The sequence below is a fragment of the Balaenoptera ricei genome, chromosome 4, assembly GCF_028023285.1.
Source record: "Balaenoptera ricei isolate mBalRic1 chromosome 4, mBalRic1.hap2, whole genome shotgun sequence".
NCBI lineage: Eukaryota > Metazoa > Chordata > Mammalia > Artiodactyla > Balaenopteridae > Balaenoptera > Balaenoptera ricei.
Window position 1 is genome coordinate 4,260,928 of NC_082642.1, and position 25,969 is coordinate 4,286,896.

Below are 25,969 nucleotides of genomic sequence, written 5' to 3' on the forward strand. Positions count from 1 at the left end.
GTATGTTTACCCTCAAATTATATACAAGTTTTACAAGTTTAGATTACGATTTCCAACTTTTTTTAAAAAAGACAAAGGTAGGGTTTATAGAAAGTCGCTTTGAAAATAGTTATGAGGGAGAATTTCAGAGGAAATGAGAAGTAAATAAGAAGCAGGTAATCTTCATCTCTTAAGGGACACAGTTTTAGATACCTCAGATTTTAATATCTCTTTCTATTTTTTTAATTCTGAAAATCTAATGGTTAGTGTTTTCAGCAGCCAGATTTTCATAGGCGTTCACGATATTTACTCTAAAGGAAATGTTTTCTTTGTAACTGTACTATATTTTAATTAAAGGTTGCAGAGAGAGTGGCTGCAGAAAGGGCAGAATCTTGTGGCAATGGTAATAGTACCGGATACCAAATTCGTCTCCAGAGGTAAAGAATGTTCACTTGTTTACAGGTAGATTTTAGTGAAACTTTGAAGTTAGAGATTCAAAAGAAAGATCTTTCCCCTATTTTTTTGCTGATTATTGCTATTAGAATTAACATTTAAAGTAACTGCAACATATGAGGCTTGCAACCCACAAAATCATTTTTTTTAACCCAAATTCAGATTTGGATTGCCATTTTAAGATGTCTTTTACATTATGGAATGATTAGAAAGATAACATTTTTCCTGGGTATATGTTAGTAGACCATCACTCACCCTGAAAAGGAGTTGACCTGTATATTTTGATACCATCATGCAGCCACTGCCTGACGGAATTTAGTTTTGTGTCTTTAACCCCCTATCCCATTCCACTGTATTTCTTTAGTCCTTCTCTGCAGGTCAAGATTCCATTTACCTTTTTAAATGAATTGATTTTCTAATCACTGAACAGAAGTTTAGTTCCCTAAATATTTGGTCTTTTTCTGAATGGTAGCACTTTTGCTTTTAAAAAGAAATCATTAACATTATATCATAACAGAAATAATGTATAATGAACTTGAAGCTAGTATGTCTCATTACTCTATCGTTGTAAGGGTTCCAGTAACTAAAATTTAAGTATGAAGTTTTTCATTAAAATTGAAAACATTTTTTAAGTTGAAGATATTCTTTTAAACTTTTGTGGTACTTAAGTAATTTATTAGTAAAGAAAACCAAGAGTTAACTCATGTCTTTCATTCACAGTCGGTTGCCAAGGAAACAGGGTTCTATCTTATATTGTACGACAGGAATTATCCTTCAGTGGCTTCAGTCAGACCAGTGAGTATGTTTCAACTCAGGACATTTAGTTAAATGTTATCAGAAGATGTAATTATTAAATTGGATTTTATTAATTTATGTAAAAGTAAAATGGTTCTGTTTTTGAATTTTGTGCTGAGTAACGAACTTTACACTTCTGCTTTAGGCATTTGTCCAGTGTTAGTCATATCGTGCTTGATGAAATCCATGAGAGAAATCTACAGTCAGATGTTTTAATGACTGTTGTTAAAGATCTTCTCAATTATCGACCTGACCTGAAAATAGTTTTGATGAGTGCAACATTGAATGCTGAGAAATTTTCAGAATATTTTGGTGAGTAAAATTTATGGTTGTTACTTTAGAAAGTTATCACAAAGCCATTGAATTTAGAAACAGTTTTTTAAAGAAAACTAATACAGTGCTAGGTACAGAGTAGTCAAAATAAATGTTTAGCAGTTCATTTTATTTGAATATTCATCTACCGTCTAGTCTCACAGAGAATTGGGCCTGTTTTTAAAAAATGGTGGCATCATCTCTGTTCTTATAGTGAAGACATGTAGCCTTTCGGTGCTTCCACCAGATGATTAAGGTGACATCAATGAAGTCAAACCACAGATTTGAATAATTTTATAAACTTTTTTTGTGATTCTTCTGTAGCTTTTATGTAATATTACAGGCTAGGGTGGCAATTTGCTAATAACAGTAATAACTAGCAACCACTATGGAATATCTTCAATGTGCCAGGTAGTGTATTTGGCATGTCTTCATCAGTCCTCATAATACCTTGTGAAGTAGGTGCTATTCTTATTCTTACAGATGAGAAAACAGCCTCAGAGTAGTTAAGTAGCTTACCCAAGGTTTCATAATTAACAGAGAGTCAAGATGATTTGAAACTAAATTTGAGGGAATTCCTTGGCAGTACAGCCATTAGGACTCAGTGCTTTCACTGCTGGGGCCTGGGTTCAGCCCCTGGTCAGGGAACTAAGATCCCACAAGCTGCACAGAGTGGCCAAAAAAAATAAAAAAAGAAACTAAATTTGACTAGCTGCAGAGTACATTCTTCTAAAATTACGCCTCACTGTCTCTCCTGCTTAAATTGTTGGGACAAGGAGGAGAAAAGGGAATGAAAATGGAATAGAACTATATTTAATGTGTTTGTATTCAGCCCAGTTGACCCTCAAAGCCTTGTGAGATTAGTTGAGCATATTATAGTTTGTCTTTGTCTCTGTCTCAGTCCTTTTTGATGAGAAATCCAGAACTAACTTTGAGTAAACTTACGCAAGTCAGAGGCAAAGTTTGGTGTCACCTCAGATACTTTGATCTGTGTCTACAGTGTTGGCCTTTGTTTACAGTGTATATGGTTTATTTTGTTCGATACAAAAAACCTAAATAGCATTTAAATAACAATACTAAGAGACTTATTTTTTAACTAATGATTCTAAAATAGTAAGCAACAGTTTAATATTTGGTTAGGTCTTGCTTTAACTATGTTTTTTCTTTCCCTAATTCTGGATACCACAGGGGTTATGTTTCTTATGTAGATTTCACTAAAACTTAGGTTCTGATGGCACCATCTTGGCCAATGATGAAGAGAAATAGACTTAATAGGTCTTGAATCCAACTTAAAATACTCTATTTTTTGCTATTCTGGGTTACTTTGTAGAACTGTGAGATGTGTGTACAGTTTGGTAACAGTAAATCGGTACTGAGTGAACACTAGACTGCTGGTTTTATTAAATTAGATATGGAAAAATAAGGTAGAGCTGTAAAAGTTTCAGGACCATTTTCTGAAGTAAAAACTAATGGAGTCATTGTGCTATTTACAGTCTGTTGAGTTGGTTTTTTTTTTTTTTTTTTGAACATTCAAGTACAGATTTATGTTTTATCTACCATGATAGGTAACTGTCCAATGATACATATACCTGGTTTTACTTTTCCGGTTGTGGAGTATCTTTTGGAAGATATAATTGAAAAAATAAGGTAAGTAAATATTAGGAACTAAAAGCGATTAAAAGTAATAACATGTCACCATTTTGTCAAACTTTAGTCTCAGAAACTCACCCTTAAAACTGTTTCAAACTCATCTCTAAAACATTGTTTTTCCTTAAATCAGGGATTCCCAAACTTGGTTGCACATTAAAATGACCTGGAGCTTTTTAAAACCCACATTCACACTTCATACCTTAATTATATTACAGAGTCTGGGCTGGTAGCCAGGCATCAGTATTGTTTAAGGACCCCTGGGCAGTAAAGTTTGGGAACTTCTGTCTTTAGTGCTGAACCTCTCTTCTGGTTCTCCTACCTGGTATTCATTCTCTTTTGCTGGCTTCCATTCCCCACCCTTTAAATATGATTTCCCCCTAGAGGTCTCACTTACACTTTTCTCAGACTTTTATGATTTCACTGTTAAATCTTTTTTCCATGACCATAGTTCCAAATTTTCAGAACTATTTTCCAGTAGCTTGCAGAACTAGAGCTTCAGAACTGAAGCTCTTCCTGAATTCTAAACTTGTTATCTAACACTATACTCAGCAGCATTGCAGTACCACAGATTTCTTGAACCCCACATTTTTCAAACAAAAATCATGATCTTATATTTGATTCCCGCCATGCTTCCACCAAAAAATTAAAGCAATCTGTGTTGCTTAGTATGCCTTATTATAATGGTTACTCCTATTATCCTCCCCCCAGTTGTCTAAGCTGTAAATCAGAAGAGCTGGTGTTTATCAAGCAGTTACATACCAGGATATGTTACCTGCTTTACATGCTCAGTAACCAGACTACTCTAAGTCGTTCTATATCCCATCCCACTCTCCCCCTCAAAAACCCTGAGAGCTTTCTCCTTGAACATACCTTCTCATTTTTATTTCTTCTACTTAAGGTCCTTATTATCTCTCCTGTGTTAATATAATAGTTCCTCTCTTGGCACTGTGGTCTTCACTCTTAAAACTGCTGCCATCTATTTTCCAAAGAAATCTAGTCATGTGAGCTTTCTCCCCTAGGGCATGCCCTTTGAGATTTCTTTTTGAAAACTGATTGAGGAACCTTTATGGGTTTGTCATGGCCTGTAGCAGAGCACCTCAGCTGGTATGCCCAAGTTATTGATCCCCTCAGCACTGGTCATTAGCTGCTAGCGGGCTTCTCGAGGAGCCGTACAAAATTATATTAGTATTCCTTGATGAGAAAGGGCTGGGAAAGCACAGCCCCATAGGATCAGATTCCAGTTCCTTAGCCTGTCACCCCAAGGCTCTTTTACAGTCTGGCCCTGTTCTCTCTTCCTAGCCTCATGCATCCCATGGTCTGCCCATCCTAAATGCACTAATCACTAGTCTGCCAGCTTGTGCCCTTTCTTTCATGACTATGCTTTGTTACATGCTATTTCCTCCTTTTAGAGCTACGTTTGCCACCTTCTTCATCTTTTCATCTATAAACTGTTATGTAAGAACAAATCCCAGTTTCATTGCCCATTAAGCCTTCTCTGATGCCTCTCACAGAGTGAGTTACCTTCTCAACAAGACTCCCAGAGCACTTCTGTCATATCTCTTATAACACTTATTGCCATGTAATGTATCTTTTTATATTTGCCTCTTGCACTAGATTTCAAATTTTCAAGGTCGAGGATTTTGTCCTGTTCATCTTTGTGACTAGTGCATAGCATAGTGCCTGGCCTGTAGTAAACATCTGAAAAACATATGGACAGATGTAGAAACATTTGTGCTGAGATTTTTTTTCAAGACTCCACAGCTTACTTGTTAAAGGAGAAAATCAGGAAGTGGTAGTGGGAAGGTGAGAACAAAGATCCTGCTGCATATTTCACATGCAGAAAAGTCAGCTTTTGAAAGGGCTTTATTTAACAAATATTTTTTAAACTAAATTTATGGCTTGCACTGTGCACTAAGATCTGAGCATAAACCAAGCAAAAGACTCATTACACACCCTCAGAACGTATATCTAGATAGGGAGACATACAAGCTATTACTCTAAGGTGTGATTGACCTGTTCAGGGGCAGTGAGAGTACGTTGGAAATGAGTTTATAAAGCAGGGGTAGGCTGGACAAGTCAGGAAAGCAGTGAAATCAGTGTAGCGAAGACGGAAGTGTGTATGTCAGGGGGGAACATATAAAAGTGAAAGTGTATGTTGGTCTTCCATGCTCTGGTTTTATCATCAGTGCTTATAAATTTTTATGCTCTCCCTCCTCAATTCCACTTTCTACCGTGTGTCCCATTTCCTACCATAGCACATTTACCAATTGTTTTCTAAGATAATAGGCAACAGCTTGACAATAAAAACAAAGTTCCAGGGATCAGTAATATAAAATTACATAAAGATGGATTGCTTTCTTAAGGTCCCCATAAGGCAGGGAATGTACAAGGAATTGTAGCTAAGGGGAGTCTCTTGAAGCAAAAGGATGGTATCTGTGCACTTGTCATTCTTTAGCCAGCCTAAGAGGGGAGGTGAAGTAGGGTGGTCATTGGATAGAAGTTTTCAGCAGAGGCCCCCAGCTGTTCCTTTCCCAGAAGAAGAGCTGCACTACAGGGAAGTAGGGAAGAAAGTAGGTGAGGTGTTACGGAGGGTTGTGATTGGGTTCTTGGGGAGGGGGGTTAAAGGTTACCTCTGTTTTTGGAATTGCTGGGAAGGGAGCCAACTGTGGGTCCATCCTGCTGACTAGACTAATCTCTGTCTCAGGTTGCCCTACCTCATGTTGGTGCCTCTATATGTATCGAAGACTTAGGGGAATCCTGGGTCACAGGTACTGAATAAGGAAGGGGATTGATTAATACTTTTGGGGTGTCTGCTATGTGTCAGGCACTGTGCTTTATCACTTTTTTTTTTTTTTTAATTCTCATACAATACTGTTAAAAGAGTATTAATCTCTCAAATAAGGAAACTAAAGACCAGAGGTTTATACCTTGCCCGAGGTCGCACAGCTAGTCAATGGCAGAGCAAGGATATCAGTCCCATTCTGTCTGACTCGCGAAGCCCGTGCTCCAAATCCCCCATTCTATCTAGATGCTCTCCTCTAGGTAAACTCTGAGGGGCTTTGGGGTTAAAGTGTAGGTTCATTTTTCTTTGTCCCTCTCTACTCCCATGCCTCTGAGAACCCACTTATGGTAGGTGACATTCTTGGGCAGATGTGCCCTCTGTTTTTAGCAGTCACTGCAGCATGGTGGAGTCAAAGCATAGTACTGGACTGACACATAAGAGATTTGAATGCTGATTCTCGCTCTGCCATTAGCTATGTCTGTGAGACTGAGCAGAACTAAGTAGTTCTCAAGCATGGGTCTGTAGATCTCTACACTGTCTGAATCTCCTGGGGCACTAATTAAAATTCCTGGATTAGCAGACCCCAGCCAGACCTACTGAATCCAAATCACAATATAAGATTTAGGAGTCTATTTTACAAACTCCCCAGGGGATTCTTATGTGCACTCAGGTTTGGAAACCTCCTATATTCAAAATCTGAGTCTTCTAGGCAATCATTAACTGTTGTTTTAGACTTACATTAATGTTAACTTTTGATTTAAAAGCAAATTCAAACTTAAAGATGGAAGTTACTCTAGTTATTTTTAAATTTTTATTGCTGAAGATGATCTAGAGGTTTATATACTTTGATAGAGAAGAATGATTTTTATCTAAAATGTCATTTTATATGTTAATACTTGGTAATAAATTTATATTTAACTAGCATTCACTAGAAAGGATAGTGAAGATGTTCTTTAAAATTTAAAATCCTAAATGTAAAAAAGTCAGAGATATTGAATATTAGCTAAAACCAGAGTTTCAAAAAAGTGAAGCTATTTAAGAATGTTTTTATTTTAGATATGTTCCAGAACAAAAAGAACACCGATCCCAGTTTAAGAGGGGTTTCATGCAAGGGCATGTAAATAGACAAGAAAAAGAAGAAAAAGAAGCAATCTATAAAGAACGCTGGCCAGGTTATGTAAGGGAATTGAGAAAAAAGTAAGTCCGTTTTGTTTGAAAGTGAACACGGTGGCTAAATGACTGAAACAAAAAGCAGGATTGTCTTGATTTTGTACGCATTTAAGGATAGCATTGCAAGTCTCATATTCTAGCTGAATACTATACTGATTTGACTTGTAAACACTATCATAATCCCAGTAATTCTTTCCTATTTATTGATTATGTTTTCCCATTTGCAGATTGAGTTAATTATAAGATTTTATAGCAAGTTAAACTTCAGGAAACTATCAGGTATTTCATGGCTTTCTATTTGACTTTGATAGGTATTCTCCAAGCACTATAGATGTTATAGGAATGATGGATGATGATAAAGTTGATCTGAATTTGATTGCTGCCCTTATTCGATACATTGTTTTGGAAGAAGAGGTTAGTTTTGTTTTTAAGTTTCAAAATTGAAATATAATTTCAATTTTATTTTTGTACCAAGGCCATGAAAAAAGAAAATTTTCTTAAATGCTTTAAAAAAAAAAAAAAACCTATGGAAGAAATGGCTTTTGACACCAGAAATAGGAATTTCAAAATACCAAAAGATTTAGACATTTGACCTGTTTGAAGAAAAGACTAAACAAATGAAATGTCTGGATTATAAATCCTATTTTTAAAAAGTGAACTTATATTCTTTAGTTATAATTAGTAACTAAAGTTATCTTGAGCTAGTATAATTTTAATGAAGACTTAACTGTGCACAGAATTGTACTTAGTGTATTTTGTTATGTGATCCTTTGTAATGGTTCTTTCCCCTCCATATAGGATGGTGCAATATTGGTCTTCCTACCAGGTTGGGACAATATCAGCACTTTACATGACCTCTTGATGTCACAAGTGATGTTTAAATCAGGTATTATAGAAATGCATTTTATTCTAATTCCAAGAGTGGTACTTGAATCATATGTAGCCTGGTTATTTTCTTTCATTTGAGCTTGGTGGTCTTAGTCCAGCTTGGGTTTTTTCAAAAGTTGGATCTTCTTTTTTTCTTTTTTTTTCTTGGAAGTTCTAGGTCAGAGATGAAGATGGTAGGTGTGTAGTGAAGTTCCTTATTTAGTATTATGGTGAGACTATTTTTCCTCTCTTCCTAAATTTGCCTAATAAAATTGAGTTCATAAAGTTAAGATGCTGGCTTTGGAGTTTTTGTTTTTTCACTCACTTCTGCATTTAGCTGGGCAGAAAAGAAGTTTGAATTTATCCCTTAGTCCACTATTTCTCAGCTGACTATACAGCAGAGTCACCCATGGCACTTCTTTAAAATGCAGATACCCAGATCCCAAAATATAAGAATGTGACCTGAACATCTGAATTAAAAAAAAAAAAAAGTCCTTAGGTGATTCTGATTGTTTAACAGCATGTTTTGAGAGGTATAACCTCTTACATCTTAGAGAAATGCATGGGAACATTTTTCTCCTATGAAATTCAGTTAAAGCTTTTTCAGGAGTCATTATTAACTTTAGCAAAGCAAATTCTGTTAAGTATTTTATAGTTCTGAATATACTTCCTAACCTTACTCTGTTGAAGTGCTTTTGATACATTTTATTTTTACAAAACACTTAAAAATATTTCGATCTAATTTTATTGGCTAAAATATTTTTTATTCTTTGTTAAATCCCATCATGGTAATGCCCTCAAGGATTCTCTATAATTAAAATTATTTATAATTAGAATTATTTATTCTCTAGCCAGAAAAATATTTTTATCTGATCACCGTGATTCCTCTATAATGAAATACTGCTTTCTCTTTTCCTTGTCATTGATAATCTTTCTCTATAGAAAAAGTATAGCCGTGATTGAACTATACAACCGAATTAGTTTTTTAAACAATTGGAATACTTTTTTGGCTGAACCTTCCAATTTTGGCCTCTCCTTCCCTCGTCATAAACACTATTGTATGATCTACTTTTAGTTTTAAAAAATAAGGGTGTGTATATATTTTCCAAGAAAAATACAGGGAAGATCATTTTGGGGGGAGTGGGGAAGGGGTGTGACATTATAGATTATTATAATTGACTTGATTAACTTTCTAATTGAATTATTCTCAAGGATGGAGGTATTAATTTATACTTCCACCACCAACTTAATTTCTTTTAACGGAAGTCTTTCAAAAATTTAACATACCTAATCTTTAACATCATCTGATAATCGTCTATAATCAGATTTTCCCATTTTTTCCCCTAAAGTGTCTTTCACAGCTAGCTTGCTCAGACTATAGAAAAAGTCAAACTGATAGATTGTTTACTCTAGTTCTAGAACATCACTCCCATCCTCCCCTTACTTTACCCATGGTGGAAAAGACTAGGTCTGCAACATTCTGGAGCTGTCTGAATCTTTATGGTATCATTTCATTTGATCCTCTCTTACCTCTATTCCCTTGCAAACTGGAAGTTATATCTGAAGGCTTGATTCAATTCGAGTTAAGTATTTAGAGTTGATGTATTTCATATCATGTCACAGAGACAAGTAATTAAGAGCATTCTTTTTTAGCAATACCAATTGCTTGACAGCATTTTACTGCTTTTTTAAGTTCAAGGGGGTCATTGAGAGTCTATGGGGGAGCACCGTATCTCCTTTGAATAACAACAGTTCTTTATCTGGGGGAAATACAGCTATCTAGGGGTCATTTGGACACTCTTGCTGGAGATGTAAGTCAGGTTGCACTTTGGTAACTATATCTAACTGAAATTTTACCCTTGCTTCCTTAATATTCTCTCTCCTTCCCATTACCATACTACATCAAACTTTCTGTCTATTGGCTAATAATCATGAATGGGCTTGAGCAACTTCATTTTGAAACTTAAAACTTCTTATATTCCTAACAATTATTTTTTTTAAATGTGGGTCACTTTTGGAATGTATTACATTTAACCAGTGCTATTTCATTATTTTTAAGTAGGACATGGAAATTTAGTACGTAATTTGCTTTAAAAATTTAAATATTCTTTGTATGATTAAAGTAGGATTACCCAAAGTCTACAAACATATTCATCCATATTAAGCAAAATCCTTTGGACTTCAGTTAGTGGTGGGAATGGAGTAAATGATTTTTTTTAGTATAATTTGAAAAGAGAGCTTCCAACTTTTTTAAGCATTCTTTAGGAATTTAGAATTAACAAAAAAATATTAACAAGAACATAAAAAGAATAAAGTTGGTCTGATTATCAAGTGGCTTAGCATCTGAATTCATTGTTCCATATATATATATATATATATTTTTTTTTTTTTTTTAATAAATTTATTTATTTATTGGCTGCGTTGGGTCTTCGTGTTGCGTGTGGGCTTTCTCTAGTTGCGGAGAGCAGGGGCTACTCTTCGTTGCGGTACGCGGGCTTCTTGTTGCGGTGGCTTGTTGCAGAGCACGGGCTCTAGGCGCGTGGGCTTCAGTAGTTGTGGCTCGCAGGCTCTAGAGCGCAGGCTCCGTAGTTGTGGTGCACAGGCTTAGTTGCTCCACGGCATGTGGGATCTTCCCGGACCAGGGCTCAAACCCATGTCCCCTGCATTGGCAGGCAGATTCTTAACCACCAGGGAAGTCCCTGTTCCATATTTTTTTGATGGAGCTTTTCTGCAACTATTTGTCTTAAAGTTTAATTTTCTTTTTAATTTTCAGACAGGTTTCTTATTATACCTTTACATTCACTGATGCCTACAGTTAACCAGACACAGGTATGTTTTTAAATTTATCTTTCAAACTGCGGCAGGCTTTAAGGACTGCTTATTGTCGGTTTTATTTTCTTTTATTTTTTAAGGCACATTTTCAAATAGTAATCCACATAAAAAAATACTTCTTTGAGAACCTTTGCAAATGAGTCTTCAGGGGATGATTGCACAAAAAGTTGAATAAGAGAGGGTAATCCACAAATCAGATTAGTTTTGTCAGCATTAGGGAAACGTTTAAAGATTGGTTTTACCAAGAACTTGTTTGGGTTTCCTGAATAAAAGAAAAAGGTATGTGAATACCAATAAAAATAACTCAACCTAGAAATTAATAATCTATGACATGTACAGCTTGATATTTGAAATTTTGATTTAACAGAATTAGTACATTTGCAGGCATGAGATTTCAATAATGTATTATTATGGTTTTGGATGTTTTGGCTCTGTCAGATGCAGGGATTTCTCTAGTTAGAATGAACACTGCTTTCTCAAAGGCAAGGTGATTTTCTAGTGTTTGCAGTTCCTGGTAGAATGAGATGGATCCATTTTTCCACTCTTTGTAAGAAAATATCTTGACATTTTTTATTGAGAGCTTTTTAATATCCTTTCTGCTGGTACCTTAGTCCTGAGTAAGGCTCAGCCAGCTGGATTAGATACAGAGTGCATACCTGAGGGAAGAGAAGAGGAAAGAAAGAGAACTTTGATTCCAAAGATTGGACAAAATTGTATCCAATGTGGAGGTACTGCCATCTCTGACACCCTCACCGTAAATTATTTATTCCTTTGCTAGAGAATATGTGACTAGACGGGCAAACAACATTTTCTTTATTGATTATCACTTTTATAAACGAGGGGACAAGTTTATGCATTTTTTTGCTTTTCGGCCAAGGTGGTACTTGCCATCATGACATTGTAGGATTCACCATGTGAAGGGGATTTTTTTTTTAAATCCAGTCCAGTCAGAAAGCTAGTATACGGTGGCACAGCCAGCTGACATTCATTCTGACGATTGGGCATCTGCCTGGTTGGTTGGTGATCTTACCTTTATAGTTTTGGGTAATTCATAATTCTTATCTTTAAACTTCTGTCCCTCTCCCTTAAAAGTTTGACTATACAATAAGACGTTTATACTCTCCAGCATTTGTTAAAAAACAAATTTTAAATTATCATATTTAAATATCATTAGTAATTTATATACTACTTAAATATCTATAAATTCAAATTACCTCTATATTTAAATTATCACATTTCATTTGAAATCTGTTTGTGGTAAGGTGCTGACATCTGTGGGAGATTGTTTGATTTACCGAAAGGGAATTCTGTGGTATTGAAGATGATGTATACCTTATAAATATATCTATAAATATTAGATGCGTATATGTCAGTGAACACAGAATTGCTAAAAATGAACAGTACCTGAAGTAATTCCACTGTTTGCAAGAATGATGTATCAGAAATTAGTTTACTTTTGGGATTTTGATGTATTTATTCTTACAGGTATTTAAAAGAACCCCTCCTGGTGTTCGGAAAATAGTAATTGCTACCAACATTGCAGAGACTAGGTAAAAATTGTTTTAATTACCAACTACTGATGATTACATTAGTTTTGAGCCCCATAAATTATTAACATACTTTAATCTTTTTCTTCTACAAAATACTTTGTAATTTCTTAAAAGTAAAGCTATTTTAATTTAGTTATGGTAGTGAACATAGGTTTTGTGAGGTTTTTTTCAACCTATACTAATGTTCTAGCCTCTTTAGAAATAGCCTATTAAGTGGTTGTTTTAACGCTTTCCTAAAGAAGCATGGGAACTGAGGTCAGTTTTTCTGGTTGGGAGTAGAATTGTTTGGTAGTTTGGTAATTAGTTATATACAGCACTTAAAAGGTATTATATTCCCTTGGAGGTACTATTATACCAGTATGGTCATGGCAACAGATTGTTCTGTGGAAACTGATATTAAATCATGGAACTGGAGGGCTCCTAAAGCTAGGTACAAAAGTCCTCAGGCAAGCTGTGCACTTTGGCTGTAGGCAAATAAGAATTTAGCACATGATCTGTAAGATTGGCCCTGTGTGCTGCCACTGAAGCTGCTTATGCTGCCTGTGATTTGGTGCTTGATCCCCCTTACGTTGGTAACTGGGAAGAGTGGTGAAAATCCTGAACTGCTAAAAATCAAATTGATTCAATAAAAAATGCTTTAAAATCCCTGTTTGTAGGCCTGTTATCGGTTAATGTACTTTTCATGTGTTTTTAACATTTTTTATATATTTATTTTCCAAACAGCATTACCATAGATGATGTAGTTTATGTAATAGATGGAGGAAAAATAAAGGAGACACACTTTGACACACAGAACAACATCAGTACAATGTCAGCCGAGTGGGTTAGTAAAGCTAATGCTAAACAAAGGAAAGGTCGAGCTGGAAGGTAAGGTGGGACCTTTGTGTGAAGCCTTAAAAGCAAAAAAATTTTGTGTAGCAAAATGTGTTGGTGGCATTTTAAAATATTTATTTAGGACAGTTACCTTTCATATTTTTAAAACTAACTGCAGCACGTTTTTAAATGGGAAAGTTGTTTTAATCATAGTTGCTTTGGAAAAACTATCTACCAAGTTTTCTATTTTATGATATTTCTACCTCTAATTCCTCAGTCTGGTTAATTAAAATTAATATCCTTTATTCTTTATGTTATTAGCTATATTACATGTAATTGTGTTTCTTTTTAAAAAGCATATATTACGAATAATGATAGCTATTAATAATATTTGAATGTCAGATCATCTCATAGATACTTTATATACATTAACTTGCTGAATCCTTACCACAGTGCTATGAAGTATAGGTTATTATCTCTATTTTAAGGGTAAAGAAATTAAGGTACAAAGAAATTAAGTCATCTGTCCAAAGTCACACAGTTTTGTAAGTAGCAGAGCCAGGATTTGAAGCCAGGCAGTCTGGCTCCACGGTCTGGGCTCCTCATCAGTGTACGTCACAGCTGTGCTGGCTTTTCACTATCAGTTACCAATCAAAACACAGGGAAAATACCTATTCCCCGCTGCTGTGGTGATAGCAAAAGAAATAGAAATATCTCTGTTTTAATGGTAGGAGAAAAGATTTGCCTGTAACACAAATAATTGCACTTATTATTTGTTGTAATGCATACTTCACAGTATTTTTATACCCTTACTCATATGAGTAGTAGAATCATGTCTGGAGTTTTAGAAGAGAGTTTTTGTTTTGCCTCTTACACATAGAATAAAAAGATTCCTATTAATCTTCAAATACTGGCTTAAGTAAGGAAAGGAGAGTTGAAAGAAAATTTTACAGACCATTTTATCAGTCCTTTAAGTTGGTACTATATCTTTAAAGCTCTGACTCACTGGCTATGATCTTTGCTGATTATCCCAGTATAACTTGACTTCCAGGTAGTTTATTAGATTATGCAGTTGGTGCTGTTGACCATAGTCACGGCTTAATTCACAAAGTGTACCTTCTTTCTAATCAGTTAACCAGGGCATACCTTGATTGGGGACCTAGCAGGATTGGAGTTTTCCCATGCAGACCTGTCACTACTGGATACTGATTCAAAAAGTATTCACTGTGGTGAATGGGTTTTGGCACACTTTTATAAATGAATAGTAAACACACTAGGCCTTAAGATTTGATCCATGAAAACAATTATGGAAATAGAGTAAATCAAGTATTACATTTTATCTAATTCCTCATCCCCACTATCCTGGTGAAGGTTAACTGTGGAATTACAGTGGGTTTTTTTCCTAATTGAAGTATAGTCAGTTTACACTGGTGTGTTATTTTCTGGTGTACAGCAAACTGATTCAGTTATACGTATATATGCATATATACACACACAGTGTTTAATTCAAATGGAAAATAGTCCCTTGTGGGCTCTCTAGATATAAATTCCTTTAGCAAAGCTAATTAGATTGATAATTATGTTGAAGGCCAGAGCAAACTATATTAACTACCTGGTCCTCAGTGGAGACCCTCTTACTTTTAGTTTCTGCAGACATGTAATATAATAGATAATGGGTCTTTGTAGACTCGTGACCGAAATAGCTAAGATTTTTAGAATTAATTTACTCCTATAGGAAAAGGGCCTCCCCCTCCTTTAACAGCAAGCGCCTACAGAAATATTTTATTCTGCTTGAAGATGAATGAATTCATTAACCTCTTCATATCTGTCCTTAACATTGTACAAAGAATAGTATCATTCAGGTCACTAGATGAAAACAATAACCGTTTCCAACATCCCTCTGAGAACTCAATAAATAGCACATACCTAAAAGCTTTTAAAATAATATAGACAGGTTAACATAATACCGGGATTTGTCACATAAAATGCTCACAAGGCCCAAAGAGATTAACCTACGTATACTGCTGTTATTGAGAATAGAAGTCTGGAATCTGTAAGATAGAAACAGGGAACCAAATTATTGGTAGGGGGAGGCAATCCTGTATCTTTTAGAACTAGGACTTAGGGTCAATGGATTTAAGCTTATTCAAAACAGGTGGGGAGAAGGAATTTGTGATTAATAAAAATGAAATAACAAGTAAGTTAGTTATGGTGTGGCTTGAAAGAAATATTGACTACTTCCCCTGCCTAGTCTTTTCTCTGGAGTTCTAAAAAGTCACTGATAATACACCCCCCGCCCCTTTTTTTTTAAGAGTTCAACCTGGTCATTGCTATCATCTGTATAATGGTCTTAGAGCAAGCCTTCTAGATGACTATCAACTGCCAGAAATTTTGAGAACGCCTTTGGAAGAACTTTGTTTACAAATAAAGGTAAATTAGCTGGGAGAGTTAAGAAAGTAAACAGGGTTCTAGTTTTCAGCATCTTTGATAGAGGAAAGTAGTATACTAATCTACCAGAAAGAATTTTTACCACGCGTTTGTTTCTCTCTGTGTGTTAGTACGGTTGATTCTTGAACAGCGTGGGGATTAGGGTTGCCGAAAATCCACTTGCTGCCTCTTCTGCCTCAAAAACAAAGGAATTGATAAAAGACTCACCCAAGGGTGGTTAGTTAAACAGTTTAGGTAGAATCAGGACTCAAACCCTAGTTCTTTTGATTCTACATATTGTGACCTCTAATTGAACACAAACCTTTCCCCACGCTTAGTTAATTTAAAAATCTGTAAAATAAAAATGCAAGTACTATATTTATTGAAAAAAAAATCTGTGTGTAAGTGGACCCATGCAGTTCAAAAAAGGTCAACTATAAATTATATTTTTTAAAGCTTTGATCAGATATTGACTAAACAGTTTTTAATTACATACTGCTCTCGAGCCAGACTACCTGGGTTTGAATCCCAAATCATCCTGTGGCAAGCTGGTTCTGTTATATTGGGCAAGTTATTTAAATTAACTTCATATAAAATTCTTAGAACAGTGCCTGGCACATAGTAAGTGTTCAGTAATTGTTAGCTACTGTTATTATATCTTAAGATCCCTCATTATAGACTACTTACCATTTTTTCAGCATCTTAATGTATTTTGATAAAATTAGCTGCCTTATTTTGAAGGTAATTGGTAATCAACTTGTTTGTTGAGATTTTAACCAGCTACTTTTCTCATTAATAGAGTTGGTGGGTGTTAGAAGGTAGTATGTTGGCCTTTAAACATGTTTTTATAGAATCACAAATATAATTTTTACTTATTCTGGTAAAATAACTAACTTGAAAATCATGTATAGGTTTGATGCTTTATTTTGAGTCAGTGACACAGGCAGGATTAAACTCTTATGTCAATATATGATATATGTTTAATTATATTTGTCTCTCCCCAGATTTTAAGGCTAGGTGGAATTGCTTACTTTCTGAGTAGGCTAATGGATCCACCATCGAATGAAGCAGTGTTACTTTCCATAAAGCACCTGATGGAACTGGTAAGTTTGATTTTTTTAAAAATTCTAACTTAGAGTGTTAAAGTAAGTAAGCCAGCTAATTATAAAATTTACTTTCATTATGGCAAGGTAGGCCAATGAATGTGCAGTGCCAAATTGATTCACTCTTTGGCTATTCGGCTTGGAGTATGAAATATAAATTAGAAAGTTATAAAATGATACCTTTGTGAGTTTCCTTATACTGGGCTCTTTCCACACAAGTTTTTTCATTATAGGCCTGATTTAAAATTACATAAAATTTTGAAATCTTTCAATTACTGGTCCTTTTCATTTGTATTCTAGAAATGAATTTGGTTGCTTTATTCTACTCTTTCTGATTACCATCATGTTTTTAGAGCTTTTGTCAAATACAGGTAACTTAATGACAGTATGAACATTTTATAAAGGCAACTCTTCTATCTTTGAAGGAATACTAGCAGGTGGCTTTTCTCCAAAATATCCTATCCCCCTACCTATCATTTTATTCTTACAGCTTTTTTCCTTAGTTTCTTTTATGAAGTCAGTGTTTTGAGGAACTAGTTTCAGTGTCTTAGTCAAGTGACCACTTAGTTTGTAGCCATCCCTGCACGAGACCATGTTGAGAAGCGGCACAGGACTGGAGAGAATTAGTGAGTGAGTTAATGCCCAAAGTGGAGAGAAAGAATAGAGCTGTGCTGTCCAACACAGTAGCCACTAGCCACAGGTGACTGTTTAAATTTAAATTTTGAATTAAATTACAAATTCAGTATCTTGGTCACACTTGCACATTTTAGATGCTCAGTAGGCACATATGGCTAGTGGCTGCCACATAATCAGTGCAGAAATAGACATTTCTGTCAATGCTGCAAGTTCTGTTGATTAGTGCTGGGTTAGAGGATGCTGAAGATGTATTTTACGTATTTCAATTTTATTTGTGCCATCCATGTAGATAATTTTGAGAATTTGGTCCATGTAAAAATAATCTCTTAATGTGAGTATTAAGTTGTTTAAATGAAAAGTATTGTAACTTACCTGACCATCTTTGTTGGAATTTGGATTAGATTTAGTGAGGTTTGTGGTATTTTAGGGAGCAGTGCGGTTTTACTCCTGACCTCTCTTCCCCTCCAGACTTTTATCGAATAGAACAGCAGTAGAGGGCTACGTGGTGATCAGAGAATCAACGTATTATTTGTGGTAGAGACAGACAACCAGAGGATGGCTGGAGTCTGAAGCCAGAGTGGGATGACTTCCTCTCTCCCAACTGAATTTAAGAACCAGTCTTTACTTAGCCATTTGTAGGCAACGAAATTGTGAAAAGGCTTGGAAAATCCTTGCCAACAGTAGGGTCTGAAGCCTACATTTTGAAAAAAAACTTCTTATTGTGCAATACAGCATGCCCATCCAGGGTAAAAGAGCAAAACAAAAATGTCCAGCTTAATGGTTTATCACAAAGTGAGCACTCTTATTTTTATTCATGTCAAGAAGTTAAGAACATTTCCAGTATCCTAAAAACCAACTTCCTACCCTCACCCAATTACTCTACTCTCAGGCTCAAAAATAACCTCTATCATGACTTTAATGGTAATCTCTTGCTTGTTTTTCTTGATGGTTTTACCATACCAGTATACATCTCTATAAAGAGCTCAGTTTAACTTGGCCTTTTGTGAACTTTACATGAACTCACACAGGATGTGGGTTTTTTTTTTTTGCAGGGGGAACGGGGTTCTCGATTCTTTCACTGAACATTGTGAGATTCATGTGCATTATTGCTTTTAGCTATAGTTCATTCATTTTCATTTCTTTACCATATTTTATTATATGACTACTGAAAGGCATTTTTGTTATTTCCAATTTGAGGCAGTTACATATAGTGCTGGTATGACTGTTCTTCAGTATTTATTGTTTCTTGGTGCACGTGTTTAAGTATTTCTCATGGGTGTACACTTGAGTGAATTCACTGAATCATAGCGTATTTGTATGATTAACTTTGGTAGGTAATGCCCAGCCATTTCCCAAAGTTGTCAGACTACTTACACTCCTACCAGTGTCAGTGGTAGGTGAGCATTCTCATTGCTCTGTAGCATCACCAACCTGTAGTCTTTTATTCTAAGCATGTTGATAGGTATGTAGTAGTTTTGTGGCTTTTTAGTTTGCATTACCATGACTACTGTTGAATTTGTAGGCAGCTTTTTATGCTTATTGCCCATTTGGATAGTCTCATTTATAAATTATTGATGCCTGTTTTTCTGTTATGTTGTAGGAGGTCATTGTATACTTTTTGTGTGCTCTTGATCTGAGCCTTTTGTCAGCTGTGTATTGCACATGTCTGTATTTTTACCTTTTCACTTTTTAACAGTGGTTTGATAAACTGAAATTCCTAATTTTAATGTGGTCAAATGTATCAGTCTTTTTCTTTATTGTTACTGCTTCTTGTCCTTTAGTAAGTTTTTCTCTACCCTGGAGTCATGAGGATATATTGTTTTAACTTTGTTTTCTTTTTCACACTTAGCTATATAATCCCATCTGCAATGGATTTGTGTGTCTGTGTGTGTAGGTGAGGTAGGAATCAAAGTTTTTAGAGCAGTTGACTGAAACCATTTATGGAGAAGTTCATCCTTTTCCTCTTTGTTCTGCAGCCATAGTCATAGATCAGGTGTCTATGGATTTATTTGTCTGTTTGTAGGCTCACCTTTATTCTATTGGTGTATATTTCTATCTTGAGCTGGTGTCACACTGCCTGAATTACAATATTGAGTCTTACCAAACAAGAACATGATCTCTCCCATTGATTTAGTTATTTAATCTCTTGGTGTTTCAGCGTTTTCTGTGTATTACAGAACTTTTTTAAAGATTTATATCTTGGTTTGTGGTATTTTTGGATTATATTCAAACTTCAAAATTTTTCATTTTCTTGTGAGTCTGATATACAGAAATCAAACTGGTTTTGAATGTTGACCTTGTATTCATCAATGCTGTGAAACCCACTTACTCTGATAACTATATGTAGATTTTTGAGTACACAGTCACATCTATAAATAATTGCAATTTTATTTATTCCTTTCCAGCTGTCGTCCAGGATCCTTAGTAGAATGTTGCGCAGAAGTGTTAAGATAGTGTGCATTCTTATGTTCTTACTCTCAAAGGAAAAGCTGTCAGTAATTCATTGAGCATGTTTTTTGAAGATTTTTGGTGGAAACTATCAAATTAAGGAAGTTTCTGTTCTTAGTTTACTAAGAGATTTTTATCATGCATGGATAATTGATTTTATCAAATACTTTTTCTGCCTCTAATGAGATTATACAATTATGCTGTTTTTTTATGTTTAATTTGTAATATATTGAATTACGTTGATTTTTCAATTGTTAAACCAACTTTCATTCCAGAAACAAACCTATCTTGCTGGGATTCAATATGCCATTATTTTATTTTGAGTTTCTCATGCATAAGATTATTTAGTTTCCCTTTCTCCAAATGTCCCTTGTCAAGTTGGTACCAAGATTATGCTAGGCTCAGAAAACAAGTTGAGAGTATTACTTATTTATTTATTTTCCTATTCTCTGAAAGAGTTTTTATAAGATTGAGGTTATTTCCTCCATAAATGTTTAGTAGAGATCTTTGTCTGATGAGACATTTGAGTTATATTTTTTTGGTTTGTTTTTTAATTTAAATTTTTATACAGTTTTTAAAGGTTACACTCCATTTACAGTTATTACAAAATATTGGCTATATTCCCCATGTTGTACAGTACATCCTTGTAGTCTGTTCTACACCAGTAGTTTGTACCTCCCACTCTCCCACCCCTATAACAAACTCGTGGTTGGTTGCCAGTGAGAGGGGGCAATTGAGTTATATTTTTTATTATTTTTGTTGTTGTTCAAATCTTGTTATTTTGAATGTGTACTAGACATTGTATTTACAGAGGTCTTTGCAGATAAAAACTTGGAGCTTGGGGTGATGGTAATTTCTTCTAGAGAGGATTTATGTTGCTTCTTCTGGGAAAAGATGCCCCAATGTTGGGTTCACTTCCTTGGACTTCTGTCCCTCCCCTAATCCTGGACTTGTGATTTTTCTAATTCTTTTGTAACTCCCCAGTCTTCAAGCAGCTTTTCCATCTGTGCTCAGTAGGATGATTGGATCAAATTACCTAGGTAATCAGAGCAGAAGTCACCCCTGTTTTGGGGGGTTCTAGATAAATATTTTGTCTCTTGCTCTCCTGTCTCATGTCTCCTAAAGTACTAGAATCTAGGGGCTATGCATTCTATATTCCAAATATGTAATAGTGTCTCATTTTTTGTTTTACTTCTCCTACAACTCTTGTACTTTACTGGGTGATTTTATTTGAAGACTTACTGGTGTGTTATTTCTCTCATTTCTCTTCCAACATTTATAGTAAAGCCGAGCTGTTTCTGTTTAAATAAGTTTCTAACCTTTGCTGACCTCAAAACTTACGTTGCAAACTTACGTTTTGATGAAGAGAACTAAAGCTGAACAATATTAGGGCATTTGGACTTAAGAGTGGCCTATTATTTTTTCTTAAGCAAACTAAAATGTGGTGCTTACAATGTGTTTTAAACATAAACTCTTACTTTACAGAACGCTTTGGATAAACAAGAAGAATTGACACCTCTTGGAGTCCACTTAGCACGATTACCAGTTGAGCCACACATTGGAAAAATGATTCTTTTTGGAGCTCTGTTCTGTTGCCTCGACCCGGTGCTCACCATTGCTGCTAGTCTTAGCTTCAGAGATCCCTTTGTGATTCCATTGGTAAGAAAGATACAAGTAAAAGGCCAGGTATTTTTAGATACACAGGATAGTTGTTTGCTTAGATAGATTTTTCATTGGCTTTTTATTAGAATGCCATTCTCTGTTATATACCATCAGAGCAATTTAAGATGCCTTCATCTGTTTTAAGGGAAAAGAAAAGGTCGCAGATGCAAGAAGAAAGGAATTGGCAAAGGATACTAAAAGTGATCACCTGACAGTTGTGAATGCATTTGAGGTAAAAGGAATATATTTAAATTTTTAAAATCTGTATGGTAGTTATCAGGAATAAACTGCTAAGTGAGAATGCCTAAAATTGGGTGAACATTTGAAAAAAATTGTACATCATTTTTCAATTTTGTGATAGCTCATTACATTTACCCTTTTTGAAAAAAGTCTATATTTGTGTTTTGATAACAATAGAACAAGTGAACAATTTATTTTAAAATTTTATTTGCTATTATTCTTTTGTATCTTTGTCTTACTGACATTTATGACAGAAGGTCCCTTTTTGTTCATTAATAAACTATATCTGTATTCAGATTTAACATTTTTGATAGAGCATGATAGTCATGTACACTATTCAGGATAGAGAGACTTTTTCTCTTATAGACAGGCTTATCCGAGGATAAACATTTATCATCCATCTTTGCAACATTTAAATGTAATTTGGTGTATAGAGACAGCATCTTTTTACTGTAGTTCTAGTCTCAGTTTTGTACTACCTATTATGGGAAAGTTTATATTTTTTTTTCCTTTGAGCTCATTCAGTATTTTCTTTTTTGCCATCTTCCCTCCTTCTCTAGCTTAAAGCAAAATAAAACAATATATTTTTGAAGTTGAAAATATATAATAGCATTGAAATGTATTCAACAGAGTGCTCATTTTGATTAATACAATCATGTACAGAATGATGCTATTTTATGTAAAATGCACAGTATGTTGCTGTGTAACTTGCTCTTTTTTGTGTAAAGAAAGGTCTGCAAATTCAGTTTTGGTTATGTCTTAACAACTAAGATCATGGGAAGTTTATGTTTTTTTAGTTTGTTAATTTGGAAATTCTTTGAAGTTTTTACAAGAAAATGAAATATCAGTAGAAGGTAAAATTATTACCAAAATAAAGACAAACTGGTAAGCAGTCTTTGCTTTGGGGAACAATATCAATACTTTTCTTCATAGGGCTGGGAAGAAGCTAGACAACGTGGTTTCAGATATGAAAAAGACTATTGCTGGGAATATTTTCTGTCTTCAAACACACTGCAGGTAATGGTGAATGTTTTGAAGTGATTCTCATATGTTAGATTAGGGACTTATATGTATTTTGTGTAGTCAAATCTATAGCAAAAAGTTAAGTTTTTGCTTAACTTTTGTGTGAGTTAGTCTTATGAAGTTGAATCATTATACAGAATCATAAAAGGAATCTTTATTAAGTCAATGCAACAAAACAAGAAAAGGTGTATAGCATAATAAACAAAAAACTAATGGCTAAGAAAAAAAATGAGTCCAGAGTTTAGCAGGAAAACACAGAGAGGCTCGATTACTGTTCCTGCACCCACACTTTAGTTGCCATTTTGATGATTCATCCTGAAAATTTTCACTAATACTCCTAAAATCTGTTTTAAAATCTCAGATAGAGCGAGTATCTTTTCTTTAACTTTTGGGTAGGTATTTTTATCTTCAGCTGACTTAGTGTAGTGAGAAAACACTGGACAGGAGGCATCTGTGAAATAGAAGAAAGTGAACAATTAACAGGGCAGATGCACATCAGACTTCAGACTCTGCACTGAACTGGAGAAGTGATCTCAAGCCGGTGGGAGTAGAAATATCCTCACCTTCCCCCATTACATGTACACTCCATCTTTGTGGCATAGATTTAACAAATCTACGGGGGTAGAAGAATCCAGAATCTAGCATATTTAATCAAAAGTGCCCAAACATTAAAAGAATGAAAAGAAGGGTAATAACTCTGAAAGATACTACAGCCAATGGAAAAAAAGGTAATAGGTGTCTCTACGTAGAAAATTTAAGAGTAGTTGAATATGTATTTAGAGATATATTGTAAGAACATTTCCCTTAAGTGGAAAAAATGAAGTACAGTATGAAAAGATGGTTGAATCCAGCCAAGTGTTTTTTGAGAATATTATGTCCAGTCAAGATATTAATTCAAGTATAAAAAATGACAGGCATTCAAGAAAGCACTTGAGATACTGCACCCATGAGTTGATCTTGAAATATTTAGTGACAGTGAAATGCTGCCTGTTAAGAAGTGAATCAGAAAGAATTCAGGAATGGAGAGTACATGCTAAGTCAGCTGGTGGTAGATACTGAAATTAAATATGGAAAAATGCAAAACAGTATTGCGAATTATGGATACAGAATAAAGGTTATTATCCTGAACAATATAAATAAAATAATGGTGATAGAAACCAGGAGATGACCTAGAGAGTCAGTTATAAGAGAATGTAGGTGGGGAAACTAAAGTCACATAATTCATAAAAGGGATATATACTTAAATGTGACAATTTTATGTCTCATAATCTTACTTTAAGCACACAAGGATCCTTTATTAAATATCTCTTATGATTATAAAAATGTAAGATTCATCTAGTTCAGTTTCATTTCTATTTAACTTCCTTAAATTGAACTAAAATTAATTTGAATGCTTTTATAAAAACAGCTTCTGTATTTACGTTATCGCATTGTTAGGATAGCATTTTTGTCTAATCCTTCTGTCCGTATAAATGCATAGTAAGTGTCTGCAATATTATTTACTTAGTTAATGATATTTCTGACAGTATTGAGATTAGGGTAGTCTTCTTTTGTACTTTGCTGTACTACTTGAATGCTTTTTATAATGAGTCATGTATCATTTTTACCCAAAGAGTGATTTTTCTTATAAATAAACACAAGAAACAGGCCTTAAGCTCTTGTGCCAGGATGTAACAGTAGTTAATTTTCAGTAGTACATATATGGATGTTGGTTATTTACTCTATGCTTTACTGTTTTTTTTTTTTTTTTCCCAAAATATGGGGTAGAGAGCAATTTTGAAAATTATGAGCCTTTTTGTAAACTGAAGTAATCCTTAAACATCAGTTGTTATTCCCTACAGCAGGCAAGCCTTAAGATTGGACAATAAATATTTTTGGCTTACAATCCATACGGTTTCTGTTGCAACTGCTCACCTCTGCCATTATAATGCAAAAGCAACCAAAGATGGTGTGTAGATGAATGGGTGTTGTTTTGTTCCAATAAAACTTTATTGACAAAAACAGGTTTTTATAAATTTTGTAGTTTACCAACCCCTGCTCCAAAACATCACATTTTTGCAAAAGTGTTTCATAAAGCAGGGAAAGCTCAAAGCTAAATTTATTTATGAGTACATGCTTCATAACCCCTATAAATTTGTGTGAAAGGTATTCTCGTTCTGTTTGTTACCATTGCTCCCTAGATGCTGCATAACATGAAAGGGCAGTTTGCTGAGCATCTTCTTGGAGCTGGATTTGTAAGCAGTAGAAATCCTAAAGATCCAAAATCTAATATAAATTCAGGTAAAGCAGAAAATACAGTGTAAATAACTTGCTGCTGTTGTCAGTTGTATCAGTATTTTACTTTTTTTTCTCTACCTTCCCACCCCCAATAGATAATGAGAAGATAATTAAAGCTGTCATCTGTGCTGGTTTATATCCCAAAGTTGCTAAAATCCGACTAAATTTGGGTAAAAAAAGAAAAATGTAAGCATTGAAGATTATTATGAATTATTTGTAGTTCTCTCAAACTTTCGAAATCTTCTACTGCAACAGGGCTTATATTGTACATTTGTTGTTACTCATAATCGGGCCATATTCTTGTTACTTTTGGTCATTGAAGAGAAGGCAAACTGTTTACCATGGGCATCACTTTCTCTCATAGCACATCCCTGGAGTCTGCTCCTTCATCACCCATTTTTCACAAAGAATGTTAGTGAAATATAATAGCAATGTAAATATGAGAACAGTAAGCCAGCTATTAAAAACCAGTGCCTGGGTGGACTTTGTTTAGAGTAAATTTTGTTTTAGGATTTTTTTCCCTCTCTTTTAAAACACGTAATTTTCTACTTGAGCTCTTTGAATAAAATTGTGGTGATTTTACTATTTTGAGAAATAAAATAAAACTTTAAATGTATGTACAAATAGAGTCAGCCTTAGTATAATTGGAGACAACAAATAAGGCATATTTTTGCCCAGTAGAAGAATTCATTCCAGTGAGGAAAATGAGAAACTGAAAGTCACAAATGGCTAGTGGTATGTGAATTGGTGCCACCCTTTTGGAAGACAGTTCAGATTAAAATTATGTATCAGCAGTCATTAAAATAGTCACTGGCCCCGTGGATTCATAAGTGAATATTTTAATTTAATATGTTCTAAGGAAGTAATTCCAAATGTTTTTTGACAGGTATATTGTAAACAACATAGATGTCTAGTAGCAGTGGGAAATTATGGTTTTATAAGACCATATT

General features: G+C 34.7%; 1 protein-coding gene across 2 annotated transcripts in view; it reads left to right on the top strand.

Moving 5' to 3' along the window:
• Window positions 1-25,969, top strand: part of DHX36 (DEAH-box helicase 36) — a 50,960-nt gene that overhangs the window by 18,670 nt on the left and 6,321 nt on the right. For both annotated transcript variants that reach the window (XM_059920081.1, XM_059920082.1), the window contains 17 exons: window positions 337-416; window positions 1,153-1,227; window positions 1,373-1,539; window positions 3,105-3,186; window positions 7,028-7,168; window positions 7,453-7,555; window positions 7,940-8,027; window positions 10,782-10,837; window positions 12,326-12,390; window positions 13,114-13,257; window positions 15,516-15,633; window positions 16,635-16,733; window positions 21,303-21,476; window positions 21,625-21,711; window positions 22,653-22,736; window positions 24,923-25,022; window positions 25,115-25,205. In XM_059920081.1, the coding sequence (XP_059776064.1) occupies window positions 337-416; window positions 1,153-1,227; window positions 1,373-1,539; window positions 3,105-3,186; window positions 7,028-7,168; window positions 7,453-7,555; window positions 7,940-8,027; window positions 10,782-10,837; window positions 12,326-12,390; window positions 13,114-13,257; window positions 15,516-15,633; window positions 16,635-16,733; window positions 21,303-21,476; window positions 21,625-21,711; window positions 22,653-22,736; window positions 24,923-25,022; window positions 25,115-25,205 (1,754 nt within the window). The remainder of the gene's footprint in view (window positions 1-336; window positions 417-1,152; window positions 1,228-1,372; window positions 1,540-3,104; window positions 3,187-7,027; window positions 7,169-7,452; window positions 7,556-7,939; window positions 8,028-10,781; window positions 10,838-12,325; window positions 12,391-13,113; window positions 13,258-15,515; window positions 15,634-16,634; window positions 16,734-21,302; window positions 21,477-21,624; window positions 21,712-22,652; window positions 22,737-24,922; window positions 25,023-25,114; window positions 25,206-25,969) is intronic.